A 22,370-nucleotide genomic window follows, 5' to 3' on the forward strand; every position below is an offset into this window, starting at 1 on the left:
TCTGGGGCATAGAGTTTTGCAGACAGCAGTTCTGATTGACGGGAGGGTTGCTTGTTATGCCCACTCTTGGGGATTGCTCTGTAACGTCCCATGATAAAAGCCAGTGTCCCCAATGAGACGGATGAGAACTAGATTTTTGTACTTACCGTAAAATATGTTTCTCTTCCTTTTCGGGCCTGTGTGGTTCTGGGTTTGTACATAGTATGATTTTTTTTTTTTGTGTCTGGCTTCTCCTACTGAACGGATTTAGCTTGGTCCCTGTAGGGAGGAGCTTACACTGTGTGCTTAGTGTCCGCCTCCTAGCGGCAACAGCTATACCAATGGTCAAAGCCTGTGTCCCCCAATGAACAGAAGAGAAACAGATTTTACGGTAACTACAAAAATCTAGTTTTTGCGGTCCGCAAAAAACTAATCTGCAAAAAAATACGGATGACCTCTGTGTGCTTTCCGTATTTTGCGGAACGGAACAGCTGGCCCCTAATAGAATAGTACTATCATTGTCCGTAATGCGGACAATAATAGGACATGTTCTATTCTTTTGCGGAACAGACATACGGAAACAGAATGCACATGGAGTAACTTCCGTTTGTTTTTTGTTTTTTCAGAAGTTTTTCTTTCCTATAGGGAAGTCTGAGTGGGGGAAAACATCTGAAAAATGCCACAAGGGATAAAAAACAGGAAATGGTGTTAAAATGCCACTGCAAACAATGGAATGTTTGTAGGTTTTTATTTTTGTTTTGTTTTTGGCTCTGGAATTAATGCAGTGACAAAAAAAGCAGCAAAAATCCTTAGGGCTCATGCACACAAACGTATTTTCTTTCAGTGTCGTTCGTGTTTTTTTTTTGTTTGTTTTTTGCGGACTGTATGAGGAACCATTCATTTCAATGGGTCAGCAAAAAAACTGAAGTTACGGAAGGGGAATGCACGCTGAGTATGTCCGTATTTCCGTTCCGCAAAAAAATAGAACATGTCCTTTTATTGTCCGCGTTACGGACAAGGTTACGACTGTACTATTAGGGGCCAGCTGTTCCATTACTCAAAATACGAAATGCACACAGACATCCGTATTGTTTGCGGACTGCAAAATACATATGGCCGTATGCATGAGCCCTAGGCTTGAGCTACACTGCAAAATCGCATCTAATGATTATTAGTAGGGTTGTGATGCAGCTTGTGATTTTGACAGTCATAAAATAACCATAATCCTCGTTCACACATCAATGTTTTGGTCAGTGATCTGCACCTGTTCTGTGTTTAGACCAAATATTGACTCTATGAATGAGGCATAACTCTGACTTTTTGGTTGTAATTTGCATGAGACTTTGCTGTCATCGACCACAGTGCAAGTCACAAGCAACATCTGTGACTTGAAATCAATAAGGCCCCTTTCACACAGGCGAGTATTCCGCGCGGATGCGATGCGTGAGTTGAACGCATTGCACCCGCACTGAATACCGACCCATTCATTTCTATGGGGCTGTTCACATGAGCGGTGATTTTCACGCATCACTTGTGCGTTGCGTTAAAATCGCAGCATGCTCTATATTCAGCGTTTTTCACGCAACGCAGGCCCCATAGAAGTGAATGGGGTTGCATGAAAATCGCAAGCATCCGCAAGCAAGTGCGGATGCGGTGCGATTTTCACGCACGGTTGCTAGGAGACGATCGGGATGGAGACCCGATCATTATTATTTTCCCTTATAACATGGTTATAAGGGAAAATAATAGCATTCTGAATACAGAATGCATAGTAAAATAGCGCTGGAGGGGTAAAAAAAAATAAATAATTTTTAACTCACCTTAGTCCACTTGATCTGATCGCGATGCCCGGCATCTCCTTCGGTCTCCTTTACTGAACAGGACCTGTGGTGAGCATTAATTACAGGTAAAGGACCTTTGGTGATGTCACTCCGGTCATCACATGATCCATCACATGATCCATCACATGATCCATCACATGATCCATCACATTGGTGATGGATCATGTGATGACCGGAGTGACGTCACCACAGGTCCTTGACCTATAATGAATGCTCACCACAGGTCCTGTTCAGTAAAGGAGACAGAAGGAGATGCCGGGCATCGCGATCAAGTGGACTAAGGTGAGTTAAATTTTTATTTATTTATTTTTTTAACCCCTCCAGCGCTATTTTACTATGCATTCTGTATTCAGAATGCAATTATTTTCCATTATAACCATGTTATAAGGGAAAATAGCAATCTACAGAACACCTAACCCAAGCCCGAACTTCTGTGAAGAAGTTCGGGTTTGGGTACCAAACATGCGCGATTTTTCTCATGCGAGTGCAAAACGCATTACAATCTTTTGCACTCGCGTGGAAAAATCGCGGGTGTTCCCGTAACGCCCGTGTGAAAGAGGCCTGCTACAAAAAGTTAGTGCTTTAAGGCAGGAAGGGACTCCACCCAATACAAGGCAATAAGAATAATTACATTTTGGTGCCAAATGAAAAATACCTACAGCAGGATTGTGTTTTTTTTTTTAAACTTCTGTTTTGTTGAAAATGTAGTATTGTTATGAACAACCATTTAAATTACTGGGAAACATTTTAATACTTTTTAAAATTACCAACGCACATTCTCTGCTCCATTTTTGGTGTTTTATCTTGTAATTTTTTTTGTCATTTGTAGATTTCTTTAGAGGACCAGCAGTGCCTGCCATCCGACTTGCAGGACTTGAGCATGTCTTGCATTTTACAGCAGTGGATGGGAAAATTTTTATGCGTAGCTACAAGTAAGTGTTAACACAAGGTAGTCTCTCCTTTTACCATATAGGTAACAGGAGGCTTATGTTTGAAATGCTTGTCCCAGTTGAAGTGTCTTCTCTGCATTATGTAGTAAGGGCTTTTATATACCTACTAGCTGAAGGACCCTATCCACTATAACAATGACATCTACAGCACACTGCCACCTTAACAGTGACCCCCCCCCCCCCCCCCCCACAGTGCCCAGTCCCTCGAAATTGGACCTCCACAGCAGCTCCTTAACTTTGACCTTTATAGCAGCCTTCCCCTTTAACAGTGAGTTTCACAGCACACCACCCCTGTGACAGTGACCTCCACAGGGACCCGCCACCTTAACAGTGGCCTTTACAGCCATCTGCTCCTTAACACTGACCTCCATAGCGGACCATCCCCTTAACTGTGACCTCCACAGCAGCCTGCCCCTAAGGTGGCCAGAGGTCCAGTTTTAGGCAGGACAGTCCGGTTTTCAGACTCCCTGTCCTCCGTCTGGCGCAGGGCCTTGACGGACACAAGGATGTCCTTCTGAACAGCTCACTCTCAGACAGCAGGACTGTGTGAGCTGCAGGAAGAAAGTAACCGTCCCTCCCACCCCTGCAGATGACAGAAGTTGATTTTTAACTACATTTTTTAAATCCCTGTCGGCTGAGGAGTGGAAGGGGGCGTGGCCTAACCTGAAACTTGAATGGGTCCACTATCCGTCCGCACTGCAAAAAAAAGAGCACGTTCTATTTTTTTGCAGTGCAGAGGCACAGACCAAAATGTCACGGAAGTGCTCCGTAGTGCTTCCGTGGCCTTCCGCTCCGTGCCTCCATTCCGTATCTTCTGGATTGCGGACCCATTCAAGTGAACTGGTAAAGTCCAAGGACTATTTGTGGGCCGCCAATACGGGCAAGGCCAGCACACGTTCGTGTACATGAGCCCTGATGGTCCGTTTTACATGTATAGATCTGGCAGATTATTTGGAATGAAGCGGACACTCCTGATATCTGTCAGATCATCAGCAGAGATGAGAGCTGCATTTACATGCGATATCGCAGTTTCTTAATACCGCGGTATATTGTGAGTATCGGTATATTGCCCTAGTCTTTTTTTTATTTTTTTTTTATATACAAGACCTAGCACAAGAACACTCTTGTAGGGGTTCTCCGGGTTTAAAAAATCCAGCCACCTTCTGCCCTGTTGTGGGAAGAGAAATTGGTTAGTATTTGTTTCTCTATCAGGCTGACAATTCCACCGCCTCACCTGATAGAGGGGTAATTGCTGACCAAACTCAACTCTCACAACAGGGTAGAAAGTAGCTAGATTTTTTTTCTTTTAAAGCCCAGAGAACCTCTCCACCCCAGATAATGCAGTAAGAATCCTAAAATTATAGCATTATACTTCACATAAAAATAGGTAAACACATGGCAGTAGGCACAACAACACCTAAAAGAATAAATAACAATGGCAGTCTTTTACAATATAAACACACACAAGATGAAAAAGCAATATAACTTAAATTACCACTCAAATTCAAGATCATTATAATAGAGAAGTAGGAAAAATTCTGTAAAACCCCTTCCACTCTCCTCGTATTTTCTCAAACTTCGACAGAGCTCGCAGTTTCTTGTAGACCTCATTCTGTAGCCTAATACTGTTCGCTCTGGCAAGGAATTCTCCAAAAGCAGGTACAACATCAGTAAGCCAGTGGACTTTCTCGATTGGTATAGAATGATTTATAGTATGTTTCAGGTATTCATCCCCAGAATGTCATCTACCCAACCAAGGATTCATTAAAGGGGAAGGAGCAATCCTGGAATGCAGAACTGAGTAAATATAGGATAGGATTGCATTCCAGAAAGACCTAAAAGGCACTTACATTGAAAGCATCCAATATATCAACTGGGCAGACTGCGTCAGAGCTAACCCCACTCCTATAAAGAAACATTGATGTTCTGAAAACCCTGTGAAGAAGGGAAAACATGGCTTGCGATGGAGTCCCAATCTTATGATCCCAATATCTTGTTCCCATTTCTCCTTTAATTGTAAGAGGATAGCTTTTTCAAATATTCTTTCTAATAAAAAGGTGGTATCTCTCCTGATTTTTCTCTTGCTCATCAATGATGATAGAAAGATCAGTTGAAGCCCCCCTGAGCAGACCATTTGTGTCTTAGTTGGAGATGCTTATCTCCTGGGAGACTAACCAAAGCTCATCTTGTAGCTGATGAAAGCTTTTAAAGACTGAACCTACTGTAAGATGTGATTCAGATCGTATGCCTGCCATTTTGCATGGAGTGAAGCTCTGAAGTCTGAAAAGCTCTGCCCCCCCCCCCCATAATTCCCCAGCTCTGCAATTTCTCCCTTATAGGGAGCCTTGTGCTTGGGGACAACTGTTAAACCAGGGGGGCAGAGGATATTTTCTGTGGAGGACATCATCTTGTGGGGGGCCGCTTACCGGTCTGCGGCGATCCCAGGACTTTTTTCTTCCCTGCTGGGCCCTCTTATCTGAGTCTGAGGGAGTCTCCCTCCCTCCCCCCGCTTACTTGTGCAGCTTCCGGGGGCGGTCTCTTCTCTAAGCTGAGCTGAGGGCCAAAGCCTTGATCGCCATTCGGACTGTTCCTGCATCTTTTTAGCTGCTTCTTCTGCATCGTGGGGCACAGTACCTGGGGCCTGGTAGGATAGCCTCTCCGGCTATACAATTCTTTTCCTTTTAAAAGCCATCATGTCCTGTGCTAGTACAGACCCCAAAGCACAGGTGCCTATTGGGGTACCTACTTTCTATGCTTGCTCTAAGTGCAGTAAAGCTTTCCCCGCAACCTAACTCGCTCTGCGCGCAGTGCAGTGCTCCCATGCCACCTTCTGACGCCCTGGCCCCCCCTGCGGTAGCGGTTTCTTCTGATTGTGCCGCCTCACTGTCCCAGGCCATAGGCGACCTTGCCAGCCTGTCCCGGTCCATAGTGCAGTTGCTGGACCACTTGCCTGCTCAAATTGCGGCAGTCTCTGCCCCTCACAGGGACCATGCTGCTAAAAGGGCTCGCCCTCGCTCTGACACCAGGTCCCGTAAAAGACCTCGAGTGATCTCAGCCGCGTTCCACGCCTCCTCAGACCTTTTCGTCCTCCTGTGGAACCGTGGGATTTGAACATAGTCTTGGACGCTCTTCAGGCCTCCCCCTTTGAGCTGTTACAGGATATTTCTCTTTCCTTTGTTTTGTTAAGGGTCGCCTTTCTTGTGGGGATTACTTCTATTCGCAGAGTTTCTGAACTTTCTGCGCTCTTGCAGGTCCCCTTTCTTGGTGTTTCATCAGGATAAGGTCGTTCTTCGTCCGGTGCCTTCCTTCCTCCCTAAGGTGGTGTCCTCATTCCACATTAATGAGCAGATTGTCCTTCTGTCATAACCCCTCTCATCCTAGGGAGCGTTCGCTTCACCGTTTGGATGTTAGGGCGCTTCGCCTCTATCTTCAGTTGACTGAGCCCTTTCGCCGGTCGGACTCGCTCTTTGTGATCTCTGAGGGTTCTCGCAAGTGCCTGCAAGCTTCCAAGGCCACCATATCCCGTTGGATTAGGTCGGCAGTTAAGGAGGCCTATTTTGCCAAGGGTCGTGTTCCTCCCTTTTGTCTAACCGCTCATTCCACTAGGGCGGTCGGGGCTTCTTGGACGGTTAGACATCAGGCCTCAGCTTCCCAGGTCTGTAAGGCCGCCACCTGGGCTTCTGTTCATACGTTTTCCAAATTTTATCACATCCACTCCTTGGCTTCTGCTGATGCCAGTTTGAGTTGCAGGGTTCTGCAAGCACCCGTGAGTTAGTTGCATTGCATGGCTGTTTTATTGCTGCCCTCCCTTGTGGACTGCTTTGGGACATCCCATGGTGCTGTGTCCCCCAATGCATTCAAGAGAGAACTGGATTTTTGTACTCGCCGTAAAATCCTTTTCTCGTAGGATGCATTGGGGGACACAGATCCCACCCTTTTTTGGCTAAGTTTTCTGTTGGTCCATTCTGGTTTAGGACTTGTTGGCTTACAGTTTTTTCTTGTGCTCCTAGTGCTTTTCTACCTACTGGTTTGCTCCTGCATCTGCAGTGGATATAGCCCAGATAGGAGGAGCCAACACATTTTACTTCTAGTGGCAGCTGGGCATATACCCATGCTGCTGTGTCCCCCAATGCATCCTATGAGAAAAGGATTTTACGGTGAGTACAAAAATCCAGTTTTCTCAACAGGACCATCCGTTAAACTAGTGCTCTATCTTTAAAATGCTGCAGCTGGGATATCAGGAAATATAGCCAAGGATTAGGCACAGCTAGGCTTTATTCATGTTTTTCCAAATAAGGTATCTAAATAAGGACTGCAATTTTTACAGAAATTGTCTCATAAGGATCATAAAGATTGGTCCTGCCAACCATAGACATTAGTAAATGTATACCGGACATCAATGTTTTGTGAGAACTCTCCACCCTGGAGGATAATAGTTAGATGTGTATGGGGCGCTCTCCAGCCCTCCTGTGAACTCTGATGCAGCCATCAATGGCAAACAGTGTTCAATGATGAAGGCATATTTTTGCCTTGGTGTAGGAGAGCTGGAGAGCACCCACTGCCATCATGCAAAGTGCGGAGACACAAAAAACCAACACCAGTTATCATGGTGCAGGGTGCCATTACCTACCTTGGCCATTCCCATCTGGTATTTATTTAGGGAACATTGACCAGTCTTCAGTATGTTCAGGACATTCTGCAACCAGTCCTACTGACTTTTTTTAGTCTGTTAAAAGACCTGGTGTTCCAGCGAGAAAATTATTTCCCACACACTGCTTGTGCTACACTAAATTCTCTTCAGGGTATCCAGCAGCTCCCCTGGCCAGCTCAATTGCCAGATATCTCCCCCATCCAGGGTGTCTGAGACTGAATTGGGCAACGACTCTCCCATGCACAGCAGCCAACCACCACCTTGGCCGAATTATGGGTCCAAGGTCTGTGTACAGATAAGGCAGGAACCACAATTAACAATAGGTGATTGTCAAATCTCATCTAGTCTTTCCTTGTACAATGACCTCTGTACAAGTCACAGAGCATGCCTAGAAAACTCTCCCATATAAGTCAATAGGGTCCCCTCCTGACCCCCATAATAATGTTCAGGAAATAAGATCATAAAATCTACAATCGGAAAATAAAAACTGATTTTAACTAGCAGATAAAATTTTTGGTAACACATTTCCTCCAATTTCACCCTGCCTCAACATACAGTGCCTTGCAAAAATATTCACCCCCTTGACTTTTTTTCTTGTTTTGGTGCCTCACAACCTGGAATTAACATGGATTGTTTGAAGATTTGCATAATTTAATTTACAGAACATGCCCACAACTTTGAAGATGTTTTTTTATTTTTTATTGTGAAGCAAACAACAAATAGGACAAAATAACAGAAAAAGTCAATGTGCATAACTATTCACCCCCCCCCCCTAAAGTCAATACTTTGCAGAGCCACCTTTTGCGGCAATCACAGCTTTGGATAAGTCTCTATGAGCTTGCCACATTTTACCACTGGGATTTTTGCCCATTCCTCCTTGCAAAACTGCTCCAGCTCCTTCAAGTTGGATAGTTTGCGCTTGTGAACAGCAACTTTTAAGTCTGACCAGAGATTTTCTATTGCATTGAAATCTGGGCTTTGACTAGGCCATTTCACCACATTTACATGTTTTCCCTTAAATCACTCAAGTGTTGCTTTAGCAGTGTGTTTGGGATCATTGTCCTCCATTTTAGCCTCAAATCACTCAGAGTGGTACAGGTTTTGCTCAAGAATATCCCTGTATTTAGCATCATCCATCTTTCCCTCAACTCTGACCAGTTTCCCAATCCCGGCAGCTGAAAAACATCCTCACAGCATGATGCTGCCACCACCATATTTCACGGTGGGGATGGTGTTCTTTGGGTGATGTGATGTGTTGGGTTTGCGCCAGACATAGTGTTTTCTTTGGCTGAAGAGTAAAATTTTTGTCTCATCAGACCAGAGCACCTTCCCCCATAAATTTTGGGAGTCTCCCACATGCCTTTTTCGCAAACTCACAACGTGCCTTTTTGTTTTTAGCTGAAAGTAATTGTTTATTGTTGTCCTATGTACAGATACTCCAGTCTCTGCTGTGGAACTCTGCAGCTTCTCCAGGTTTACCTTAGGTCTCTGTGCTGCCTCTCTGATTAATGCCCTCCTTGCCCGGTCCGTGAGTTTTGGTGGGCGGCTGTCTCTTGGCAGGTTTGCTGTTGTGCCATGTTTTTTTCCATTTGGTTATTATAGATTTGATGGTGCTCCTGGGGATCATCAAAGATTTAGATATTTTTTTTACTTGTTTGGAGAGTTCCTTGGTCTTCATGGCAGTGTTTGGTTAGTGATGCCTCTTGCTTAGGTGTTGCAGCCTCTGGGGCCTTTCAAAAAAGGTGTGTACATGTATTGACAGATCATGTGACACTTAGATTGCACACAGGTGACATAATTTCACTAATTATGTGACTTCTGAAGGTAATTGGTTGCACCAGAGCTTTTTATGGGCTTCCTAACAAAGGGGGTGAATACATACTCGCATGCCAATTTTCTGTTTTCTATTTCCAAACAATAGTTTTATTTATATATTTTTCTCTTCACCAACTTAGACTATTGTGTTCTGATCAATCACATAAAATTCAGATTAACAAAACATTGAACTTAAAGGGGTTTTCTCATCTCAGACAATGGGGGGCATATCGCTAGGATATGCCCCCATTGTCTTATAGGTGCAGGTCCCACCACTGGGACCCGCACCTATATCGAGAAAGGAGCCCCGAAAGTGAACGAGAGCAGGCACCTCGGCTAAATGCCGTGTCGGCGATCGCAGCAAACCGCAGGTCAATTCAGACCTGCGGTTTGCTGCGCTTTCTGCAGTTTCTGATCCCCGCGAATCAGAAACTTTAACATGCCCAAAATATAGATTTTCCCCCCCCCCCCCCCCCCCCCTGCACCCCTGAGTGATTTTATGGCAGCGGGTGGTGCAGGGGGGGTTGCGGGAGGCGGGCGTTGCGGCAGGCGGGATCGCGATCCCCGCCCGCCTCCTCTTGAATGATCATTGGTGGACAGTGGTATAAACGGCTGACATCTGTGCTTTGATGTCATACGGACCGCGGTATGGAAGAGCAGACGTTAACAGTCGGGAGCTCCCTCCCTCTCTCATCGGGGGCCTGCTGTGCCTTTGCAGCCCCCAGACAGGACGGGGTCACAGAGGGAGGGAGCCCCCCTCCTTACCCTTCCCCGTCTGCGCAGTTGTGGCCACAACTGAGTAGACGGGGAAGGTTCCCATGACAACAGGACGCCTTCTCAGGCATCCTGCTGTCCATGGTGCTGAACAGATCTGTGCTAAAGGCATAGATCTGTTCAGACAAAGTGTAAGTATAATACAGTACAATACACTATATAGTGTACCCTATTATACAGACATCAGACCCACTGGATCTTCAAGAACCAAGTGGGTCTGGGTCAAAAAAAGTGAAAAAAGTAAAGTTAAAAAAATAAACACATTTTAACCACCTCAGCCCCCAGTGCTTAAACACCCTGAAAGACCAGGCCACTTTTTACACTTCTGACCTACACTACTTTCACCGTTTATTGCTCGGTCATGCAACTTACCACCCAAATGAATTTTACCTCCTTTTCTTCTCACTAATAGAGCTTTCATTTGGTGGTATTTCATTGCTGCTGACATTTTTACTTTTTTTGTTATTAATCGAAATTTAACGATTTTTTTGCAAAAAAATGACATTTTTCACTTTCAGTCGTAAAATTTTGCAAAAAAAAACGAGATCCATATAGAAATTTTGCTCTAAATTTATAGTTCTACATGTCTTTGATAAAAAAAAAATGTTTGGGTAAAAAAAAATGGTTTGGGTAAAAGTTATAGCGTTTACAAACTATGGTACAAAAATGTGAATTTCCGCTTTTTGAAGCAGCTCTGACTTTCTGAGCACCTGTCATGTTTCCTGAGGTTCTACAATGGCCAGACAGTACAAACACCCCACAAATGACCCCATTTCGGAAAGTACACACCCTAAGGTATTCGCTGATGGGCATAGTGAGTTCATAGAACTTTTTATTTTTTGTCACAAGTTAGCGGAAAATGATGATTTTTTTTTTTTTTTTTTCCATACAAAGTCTCATATTCCACTAACTTGTGACAAAAAATAAAAACTTCTATGAACTCACTATGCCCATCACGAAATACCTTGGGGTCTCTTCTTTCCAAAATGGGGTCACTTGTGGGGTAGTTATACTGCCCTGGCATTCTAGGGGCCCAAATGTGTGGTAAGGAGTTTGAAATCAAATTCTGTAAAAAATTACCTGTGAAATCCGAAAGGTGCTCTTTGGAATATGGGCCCCTTTGCCCACCTAGGCTGCAAAAAAGTGTCACACATCTGGTATTGCCGTACTCAGGAGAAGGTGGGGAATGTGTTTAGGGGTGTCATTTTACATATACCCATGCTGGGTGAGATAAATATCTTGGTCAAATGCCAACTTTGTATAAAAAAATGGGAAAAGTTGTCTTTTGCCAAGATATTTCTCTCACCCAGCATGGGTATATGTAAAATGACACCCCAAAACACATTCCCCAACTTCTCCTGAGTACGGCGATACCAGATGTGTGACACTTTTTTGCAGCCTAGATGCGCAAAGGTGCCCAAATTCCTTTTAGGAGGGCATTTTTAGACATTTGGATACCAGACTTCTTCTCACGCTTTGGGGCCCCTAGAATGCCAGGGCAGTATAAATACCCCACATGTGACCCCATTTTGGAAAGAAGACACCCCAAGGTATTCAATGAGGGGCATGGCGAGTTCATAGAATTTTTTTTTTTTTGGCACAAGTTAGCGGAAATTGATATTTTTAATTTTTTTCTCACAAAGTCTCCCGTTCCGCTAACTTGGGACAAAAATTTCAATCTTTCATGGACTCAATATGCCCCTCACGGAATACCTGGGGGTGTCTTCTTTCCGAAATGGGGTCACATGTGGGGTATTTATACTGCCCTGGCATTCTAGGGGCCCTAAAGCATGAGAAGAAGTCTGGAATATAAATGTCTAAAAAATTTTACGCATTTGGATTCCGTGAGGGGTATGGTGAGTTCATGTGAGATTTTATTTTTTTACACAAGTTAGTGGAATATGAGACTTTGTAAGAAAAAAAAAAAAAAATTCCGCTAACTTGGGCCAAAAAAATGTCTGAATGGAGCCTTACAGAGGGGTGATCAATGACAGGGGGGGTGATCAATGACAGGGGGGGTGATCAGGGAGTCTATATGGGGTGATCACCACAGTCATTGATCATGCCCCTGTAAGGCTTCATTCAGACGTCCGGATGCGTTTTGCGGATCGGATCCATCTATCAGTGCATCCGTAAAAATCATGCGGACAGCTGAATGGAGCTTTACAGGGGGGTAATCAATGACAGGGGGGTAATCAATGACAGGGGGGTGATCAGGGAGTCTATATGGGGTGATCACCACAGTCATTGATCACGCCCCTGTAAGGCTTCATTCAGACGTCCGGATGCGTTTTGCGGATCCGATCCATCTATCAGTGGATCCGTAAAAATCATGCGGACGTCTGAATGGAGCTTTACAGGGGGTTGATCAATGACAGGGGGGTAATCAATGACAGGGGGGTGATCAGGGAGTCTATATGGGGTGATCAGGGGCTAATAAGGGGTTAATAAGTGACGGGGGGGGGGGTGTAGTGTAGTGTAGTGGTGCTTGGTGCTACTTTACTGAGCTACCTGTGTCCTCTGGTGGTCGATCCAAACAAAGGGGACCACCAGAGGACCAGGTAGCAGGTATATTAGACGCTGTTATCAAAACAGCGTCTAATATACCTGTTAGGGGTTAAAAAAAAACACATCTCCAGCCTGCCAGCGAACGATCGCCGCTGGCAGGCTGGAGATCAACTCTCTTACCTTCCGTTCCTGTGAGCGCGCGCGCCTGTGTGCGCGCGTTCACAGGAAATCTCGGCCATCGCGAGATGACGCATATATGCGTGACTCTGCGCAGGGCTGCCACCTCCGGAACGCGATCCTGCGTTAGGCGGTCCGGAGGTGGTTAAACTGAATAAAAATAAAATACACTACACATATTGGGTATCGCCGCGTCCGTAACAACCTGATCTATAAAACGGTCATGTTACTTTCCCTGCACGGTGAACGCCATAAAAATAAAAACTATGAGAAAATTGAAATTTTGCCCACCTTACTTCCCAAAAAAGGTAATAAAAGTGATCAAAAAGTCGCATGTACGCCAAAATAGTACCAATCAAACCGTCATCTCATCCCGCAAAAATCATGCCCTACCCAAGATAAACGCCCAAAAACTGAAAAAACTACGGAAACACTAAAACATGAGGGGTTTTTTTGTTTCAAAAATGAAATCATTGTGTAAAACTTACATAAATGACCACCGTAAAAAAATAAAAACGGTGTAAAAAAAGCCATTTTTTGTCATCTTGCGTCCCAAAAAGTGTAATAGCGAGCGATAAAAGTCATATGCACCCCAAAATAGTGCCAATCAAACCGTCATCTCATCCTACAAAAAGAGACCCTACTTAAGATAATCGCCCAAAAACTATGGCTCTTAGACTATACAGGGAGTGCAGAATTATTAGGCAAGTTGTATTTTTGAGGATTAATTTTATTATTGAACAACCATGTTCTCAATGAACCCAAAAAACTCATTAATATCAAAGCTGAATATTTTTGGAAGTAGTTTTTAGTTTGTTTTTAGTTTTAGCTATTTTAGGGGGATATCTGTGTGTGCAGGTGACTATTACTGTGCATAATTATTAGGCAACTTAACAAAAAACAAATATATACCCATTTCAATTATTTATTTTTACCAGTGAAACCAATATAACATCTCAACATTCACAAATATACATTTCTGACATTCAAAAACAAAACAAAAACATATCAGTGACCAATATAGCCACCTTTCTTTGCAAGGACACTCAAAAGCCTGCCATCCATGGATTCTGTCAGTGTTTTGATCTGTTCACCATCAACATTGCGTGCAGCAGCAACCACAGCCTCCCAGACACTGTTCAGAGAGGTGTACTGTTTTCCCTCCTTGTAAATTTCACATTTGATGATGGACCACAGGTTCTCAATGGGGTTCAGATCAGATGAACAAGGAGGCCATGTCATTAGATTTTCTTCTTTTATACCCTTTCTTGCCAGCCACGCTGTGGAGTACTTGGACGCGTGTGATGGAGCATTGTCCTGCATGAAAATCATGTTTTTCTTGAAGGATGCAGACTTCTTCCTGTACCACTGCTTGAAGAAAGTGTCTTCCAGAAACTGGCAGTAGGACTGGGAGTTCAGCTTGACTCCATCCTCAACCCGAAAAGGCCCCACAAGCTCATCTTTGATGATACCAGCCCAAACCAGTACTCCACCTCCACCTTGCTGGCGTCTGAGTCGGACTGGAGCTCTCTTCCCTTTACCAATCCAGCCACGGGCCCATCCATCTGGCCCATCAAGACTCACTCTCATTTCATCAGTCCATAAAACCTTAGAAAAATCAGTCTTGAGATATTTCTTGGCCCAGTCTTGACGTTTCAGCTTGTGTGTCTTGTTCAGTGGTGGTCGTCTTTCAGCCTTTCTTACCTTGGCCATGTCTCTGAGTATTGCACACCTTGTGCTTTTGGGCACTCCAGTGATGTTGCAGCTCTGAAATATGGCCAAACTGGTGGCAAGTGGCATCTTGGCAGCTGCACGCTTGACTTTTCTCAGTTCATGGGCAGTTATTTTGCGCCTTGGTTTTTCCACACGCTTCTTGCGACCCTGTTGACTATTTTGAATGAAACGCTTGATTGTTCGATGATCACGCTTCAGAAGCTTTGCAATTTTAAGAGTGCTGCATCCCTCTGCAAGATATCTCACTATTTTTTTACTTTTCTGAGCCTGTCAAGTCCTTCTTTTGACCCATTTTGCCAAAGGAAAGGAAGTTGCCTAATAATTCTGCACTCCCTGTAGAGACACTAACATTTTTTTTGTTTCAAAAATGAAATCATTGTGTAAAACTTACATAAATAAAAAAAATTGTATTCATATTGGGTATCGGCCCGTCCGTGACAACCTGCTCTATAAAATTACCACATGATCTAACCTGTCAGATGAATGTTTTAAATAACAAAAAAAGAGCCAAAAAAGCTATTTCTTGTTACCTTGCCGCACAAAAAGTGTAATATAGAGCAACCAAAAATCATATGTACCCTAAACTGCCACCCTATCCCGTAGTTTCTAAAATGGGGTCACTTTTTTGGAGTTTTTACTCTAGGGGTGCATCAGGGGGGCTTCAAATGGGACATGGTGTCAAAAAACCAGTCCAGCAAAATCTGCCTTCCAAAAACCATACGGCGCACCTTTCCCTCTACGTCCTACTGTGTGCCCGTACAGTAGTTTACGGCCACATATGGGGTGTTTCTGCAAACTACAGAATCGGGGCAATAAATATAGCATTTTGTTTGGCTGTTAACCCTTGCTTTGTTACTGGAAAAAATAGATTAAAATGGAAAATTTGCCCAAAAATTTAATTTTATCACCATTTGCCATTAACTCCTGTGGAACACCTAAAGGGTTAACAACGTTTGTAAAATCTGTTTTGAATACCTTGAGGGGTGTAGTTTCTAGAATGGGGTCATTTTTGGGTGGTTTCTATTATGTGAGCCTCACAAAGTGACTTCAGACCTGAACTGGTCCATAAAAAGTGGGATTTGGAAAATTTCTGAAAAATTTCAAAATTGGCTTCTAAACTTCTAAGCTATGTAACATCCCCAGAAAGACACTATAAGGAACTTTCCTGGTGTGCTGTTGTCCAGGAAGCCGCCTGAGCCCTTTTCATAGCTGCCAGCCAGGTAAGTAATGTTCTCGCACTCCCAGAGTTAACGATGGGATGAAGTACTTATGTACCTGGCTGGTGGCCACAGGTGCCCTTCAGACTCCTGAATTCAACTGTATTGCCATCCAGTTTCAACGAGTTAGAGGGCAGTGTGTGGCAGCTGACACTGGCCACCACAAAGAGGTAGCTTCTGGGGTACTATTTTGTGCTGCTGGGGCATTCTTTTGTCATGTGCTGTGGTATTTGGCCTTCTGGAGCGGTATTTTGTGCATTAAGGGTCCTTTAACACGACCGTAAGTGTTCTGCGCATCTGCAAAACACGGACACCAGCAATGTGCGTTCTGCATTTTGCGGACCGCACATCGCCGGCACTTAATAGAAAATGCCTATTCTTGTCCGCAATTGCGGACTAGAATAGGACATGTTCTATTTTTTTCGGGAACGAATTGCGGACCCGGAAGTGCGGATCCGCAATTCTGGATCCGGGCAGCACATCGTGCGGCCCCATAGAAATGAATGGGTCGTGTGAATGGACCCTAATATGGTATTGTTTTCTCCTTCTACTTGTGTTGGTCCTGCCTTCTGTCAATTTGGACCCTGCTACAACATAGGGCCACTTTAAACTTTTTTCGAGGGCCACTTTGTTTTCAGTCCGCTCCTGGATGCAGACCCCAGATTATTAGCAACAAAAAAAACTCAAACGTCCAGCAAACATGCCTCATTAGCTAGCACAGGAAGCCAAAATGTATCAAGTTTCCAAGGAACAACCCCCCCCCTCACCCCTCCAACAAAATTGGATCTTGCCTCTATCACCACAAGCAAAATCCAGCGAACTACAAGTGAGATTCCACTCTAGTAATCAAAATACTCGGCTCAGCATTGGCAATTATTAGATCAGTCTGGGATAAATATGGATGAGACACTGAGAAACATGAAAGCCATCTCTCAGCTGGAAATCAAAGTTGAAATTAATCATCTAAATTAAAGTTAATGAGACACTCAAAAGCTTTGAACAACTGAAGGAGGAGTTTAGCCTCACTAATACTTACTTTTACCAGTACCTACAGTTATGCCACACCTTGGCAGTGCAGGGGATGGTAACTGATACTGATCTTACCATACAGGCTTCTATGATGGCTGAGCAGATTAGAAAATGGGGGTAGACGTAAGGGAGTGATCTATCAGGAGCGCTTTCCACTAACCGTAAGTGAAAAGTGGTCTTGAGATGTAGGTCCCTTAACCGATTCACAATGGTCGGAGGTGCTATCCTGGGGTCCCTTGCTATCATTGTGTGAGACGCACACTCACAGCTGTATCTGATACATAGGGTATACAGGACACCCATGTTCCTTCATAGGCTGGGTATACGTGATGCATCTAATTGCCCTAAATGTGTGATCCCTGAAACACACACAATCCATATATTTTGGGAATGTCTTAGGCACTTTCTGGCGAGCAATACTGGATATTATTTTTGAGGTATATAAAATTAGACTTCTAGTTGAGCCATTGACATGTATATTGGGCCTATTACAAGATGAATTCACAGAGGGTCTTAGTATTGGTATAAGTAGACTACTATATCAGGCTAGGAAACTAATAGCCAAATATTGGATCAGTACCAATGTACCAACTGAACAGGAGTTCATTGCATGTATGAATGTGATAATTGGGCTAGAGAGAGGAGTATACTATAAAAGAGGAACTATTCAAAGATCGAGTCTATATGGGGAACATGGCTCACAGCGCCATGACTCCCCTCAGGGCGCCTTCTATCTATCCTAGACTATAGAATACCCAATCAGGGGGATATAGGGAATTAAAACTTAACCTTTACTAATACCATAAAAATCACGCCACACCAAAAAGACATACAAATCATTATATAAACGATCACCAAAACTGTAGCAGATTGCAGCACACTTTTCCATTGGAATTCGTGAATGATCTACATTCCACGAAGGACCTACTACGTTCGGATTGGTGAGATTGTTCCTTTTTATTCCCCTCTTACCATGTTTTATGGGCCCTACAATACTACACAGTGTGCTACAATCTGCTACAGTTTAGGTGATTGTTTATATAACTGTGATTTGTATGTCTTTTTAGTGTGGCGCGATTTTTATGGTATTACTAGTAAAGGTTCAGTTTTAATTCCCTATATTCCCCTGATTGGGGATTCTATAGTCTAGTATTGATTTGGGAGTGCATAGGAGAGCCACCATCAGTCTCTTTTATCTACTGTTTTTCCGCCTTCTATTTATCTAATTGGGGGGAGGTGCCGTTAGGTATTGACAAAAAGGAGATAATTTAGCTTTGTCGGAACATAGGACAGACCTGTGATAAGAAATATTGCATTACAAAACGGGAAAGTAGAGGGATATAAGGTCAATACGGCATGGTGCGGTTCAGAGTAGGGAGGGGGAAGGGGTTATATAATTGTGTTCAGTCTTTGACCAATGCTGTACCCAATTAGGGTGTATATATATGTTTACATATGTAAATCTATTGTAGTAAGGTGAACAGAAATGTGTATGGTAAAGTCCTGGAAGGGGTGTATATCCCACCCAGGTTCCTCAACTGAGTGAGGTATATGATATCCAGAAAGTTAAAATGGTCTCAGCAATGTATAGGTTGCTGAGACAGTTTTGTTAAGTTTGAGCTGGATTTTATTGGACTGGGGAAGGTAGGCTTGGTAGAGGGACCTCCCCAGTCCACCCTATTCCAGGGCAGGTTTTCCCCTAGCCTAAGGGGAAATAAAGCACAGTCCAGGCTGTCAGTCTGGGGAGAGTGATGCCTGGAGAAAGTCTGGGAAGCTGGCTGCCCTACGGACTAGAGAAGCCGATTTCTCTGTGTGACCTGTGTTCAATAGGTGAGCTAGGATCATCACTGTATTAGCCAGAGCCCAGACGGGCAGGTATTTTGGTTTGGTTTTTTTTGTTTTGTTTTTTGTGTTGGACCTTCACCTTACCCAGTGAGCTATAACTGGGGTTTGCCTGTATTGCCAGAGTGTAATGAAAAATAAAGCATAATTTGGACTTTAACCCTGTGGTCTGCAAGAGAATCTGTCAGCGCCGCCCTGCTTGAGAGAGCAATCCCTTACACTGTTATCTCTGTTTATGTACAAAAAATTGAGAAAATCAATAAAAACGATTTGATAAAAAAAAATCTAAATTAAACTTGACATACATTGTGATGTATAGTTGTATGTACCACAAGCCCCTAAAAGATTATTTAAATGGTTATTCCTCTAATCAACCACTTAATTAGCAGGGTATTACAATTACTTGGTAGTATGGTGCTTATTATTTTTCTTATTTGCTTTCTCTTTTTTACTTATTGCTTTCTGTTGACTTGAACAGGGTACTGTTGAAGAAGTCTGGGTGCAGAACACCCAGAATAGAGCTAGAAGAAATGGGACCTTCTTTTGATTTTGTGATGAGGAGGACACATCTGGCTTCTGATGACCTCTACAAACTGGCTCTGAAACGTCCTAAAGCCCTTCAGGTACTGCATACCCAACTTTTCTTATTAAAAGCCAATTCAAATTGTGTTAGTACAAGAAGTTATCTTTTCCCTCACTGAAAGGAAAAATAAATAAAGGGGTTATCAAAGAGTATAAAGTGTCACTCCATGTGCCGGACCCCCTACATGGAATATACTTACCCCACTCCCTCCGCCGCTTCTGCTCGTGCACAGATGAAAACATACGGTGTCGGGGGAGCAGCCAATGGCAGGCAGGGACGAGCCTCCCTAGCGTCACCCGCGATGCTAGGGGAGGCTTGTTCCTGCCTGTCATTGGCTGCTTCCACTTGACACCAGAAGTTTTTATCCATGCATGGAGAGAAGCAGCGGCGGTGGGGACCAGGAGTACCACGGGGAGCGGGGTAAGTATATTTCATGTGGGGGGCCCGGCACATGGGGGACACTTTATACTCTTGGTTAACCCCTTTAAAGCCTCAAGCTCCTTTTATTCATTTAACCCTCCTACTGATTACCCATGAGATGGATTGATTCAAACTGAACTGGACAACACTATTTTGAACAATTTCAGCTTGGGCTTCGTAGCCGCAAAGGAGGGTCTACTCTGGGAGTTGTATCTCAGGCTAGAATACAGTTTGGTTTTGTTTTAAAGCCAGGAATCTTTGCTTTAAGCCTCATGCACAGACCGTCGTTGTGGTCTACATCAGAGCCGCATTTTTTGCGGCTCGGGTGCGGACCAATTCACTTCAATGGGGCCGCAAAAGATGCGGACAGCACACGGAGTGCTGTCCGCATCCGTTGCTCCGTTCCGTGGCCCCGCAAAGAATAGGCATTTCTACAATGGGCCGCCCATTCCGTTACACAAATAGCGGAAGGCACACTGGCGGCTTCTGTTTTTTGCGGATCCACGGTTTGTGGACCGCAAAAAAAACGATACGGTCGTGTGCATGCGGCCTTAAAATGAGACCTGAATCAAGCCTATAGCAGCAGAACAGGTTGAAATGAGAGCTGCATATGTTGTATTTGGAGCTCTCACTTCAGCCTGTGTAGAGAAGAATGGAGAAAGAGGAAGCTCATCCTCCTGTACCTGTATGAGTTTAGCTCATTCCAGGAAAGGGGCGATATGGACTCTTCATGTTATCCCCTCCTATCAGTCTGAGCATAAATTATCTCTGGTTGTCAGGTATGGCAAGGAGGATATATATATTTTTGTGAGCAGATGAGCAGTTGCATATCAGTTAGCAACCTCTGTCTAATTAGCTGTTTAACCCAATAGATGCTGTGGTCAGTTTTGACCATGGCACCCAATTGGTTTTACGGGGAAAAAATAAACTCTTCTCCCATACGCAATGTAGTATTAAAAAAAAAAATGCTGCATCTGTACTATAAACTTAATATATAATTATCAGTTAAAGGCAATCACAAATGGCACTTATAGTGAAACTATAAGTTGTCCCACAAGAACAAGCCCTCAGCCACTTACAATGATGAAAAGTAAAAATCTCATCGTTCTTGGAATGCGATGATGCAATAACAAATTATTTTGTAATAGTGTTGTGCAAGTAGTGGAATGTAATTAAACTATTTAAATGTGTTATCAATCTTACTGGCCCACAGAATATAGTACTTCCATCATGTTAATTACACTGCACAGTGAATGCTTTAAAATAAGCCCCTCAAAGTCGACATTGTTGTTTCACGACAGACAAAAAATACATTTTTATAAATTGCGTAGTCTGAAATGGTTCCTATAAAAACTACAACTTATCCCACAAAATTCAAATTCTCATACAACTACATTAAGGCCCCTTTCACACGGGCGAGTATTCCGCACGGATACGATGCGTGAGGTGAACGCATTGCACCCGCACTGAATACCGACCCATTCATTTCTATGGGGCTGTTCAGATGAGCGGTGATTTTCACACATCACTTATGCGTTGCGTGAAAATCGCAGCATGCTCTATATTCTGCGTTTTTCACGCAACGCAGGCCCCATAGAAGTGAATAGGGTTGCGTGAAAATCGCAAGCATCCGCAAGCAAGTGCAGATGCGGTGCGATTTTCACGCATGGTTGCTAGGTGACAGTCTATAAACTGTATTATTTTCCCTTTATAACATGGTTATAAGGGAAAATAATAGCATTCTGAATACAGAATGCATAGTAGGTGATCAATTGAGGGTTAAAAAATAAATAAATTAACTCACCTTCTCTTGTTCGCGTAGCTCCCGTCTCTTCTTTACTTCTCAAAAGATGAACTATCGGCTAAAGGACCTTTGGTGACGTCAGATCACATGCTCCAATCACATGGTGCATCACCGTGGTGATGTACCATGTGATTGGAGCATGTGATCTGACGTCACCAAAGGTCCTTTAGCCGATAGTTCATCTTTTGAGAAGTAAAGAAGAGACGGGAGCTACGCGAACAAGAGGAGAAGGTGAGTTAATTTTTTTTTTTTTTTTCCCTCAATTGATCACCTAGTATGCATTCTGTATTCAGAATGCTATTATTTTCCCTTTATAACCATGTTATAAGGGAAAATAATAAAATCTAAACAACACCTAACCCAAGCCCGAACTTCTGTGAAGAAGTTCGGGTTTGGGTATCAAACATGCGTGATTTTTCTCACGCGAGTGCAAAACGCATTACAATGTTTTGCACTCGCGTGGAAAAATCGCGGGTGTTCCCGCAACGCAAAACACACGTTTGGGCTGGCACCATGCCAGAGGAAGCACATTATGGGTAATGACTAAGTTGTTTGAATATTATTGCACTTCGCACTTTATTATGATCTTACTTATATGGACTGTCACCCTTTGTGTCTTTCTCTTGTGGATGCCCACTTTTCCCTGCACTTAGTTTCATGTATGTATTAGACCTTTTATATTGTGTTAATAAACTTTATTCATATATATGCGGTCTGGTAATATACAAAATATGTAGAAAAAAATCCATTATATAAAGAAAAAAGTGCAAATACATAAATCGGTGCTATTGTAAAATAAGATTATACATTTTTTTTAAGCTGGTAGGAAAGAAACTACCCCGCTGGAACTAGGGTTGTTTCGGGTATCGAATTTTCGATACCCAAACAATACTTTTATGCCAGTATCGATTCGGTATCAGGATGTTCATATTTTTTTTTTTATACTAACTAGACCCTCCCTCCTATGACGCGGCCGCGCTGAGCTCAATAAAGTGAGTCAGCTCTGAAGCTGCCCGCACCACTGCCACCAATGAATGTGCCGCTAT

General features: G+C 43.5%; 1 protein-coding gene across 1 annotated transcript in view; it reads left to right on the plus strand.

Annotated features, from left to right (window-relative positions):
• The window catches only part of RPF2 (ribosome production factor 2 homolog), a 58,175-nt gene that overhangs the window by 34,203 nt on the left and 1,602 nt on the right, over nt 1–22,370 (plus strand). The window contains exons 8-9 of the mRNA XM_040428880.1: nt 2,650–2,752; nt 18,996–19,140. Of these exons, the coding sequence (XP_040284814.1) occupies nt 2,650–2,752; nt 18,996–19,140 (248 nt within the window). The remainder of the gene's footprint in view (nt 1–2,649; nt 2,753–18,995; nt 19,141–22,370) is intronic.

This window comes from Bufo bufo, chromosome 4 (assembly GCF_905171765.1).
Source record: "Bufo bufo chromosome 4, aBufBuf1.1, whole genome shotgun sequence".
Lineage (NCBI taxonomy): Eukaryota > Metazoa > Chordata > Amphibia > Anura > Bufonidae > Bufo > Bufo bufo.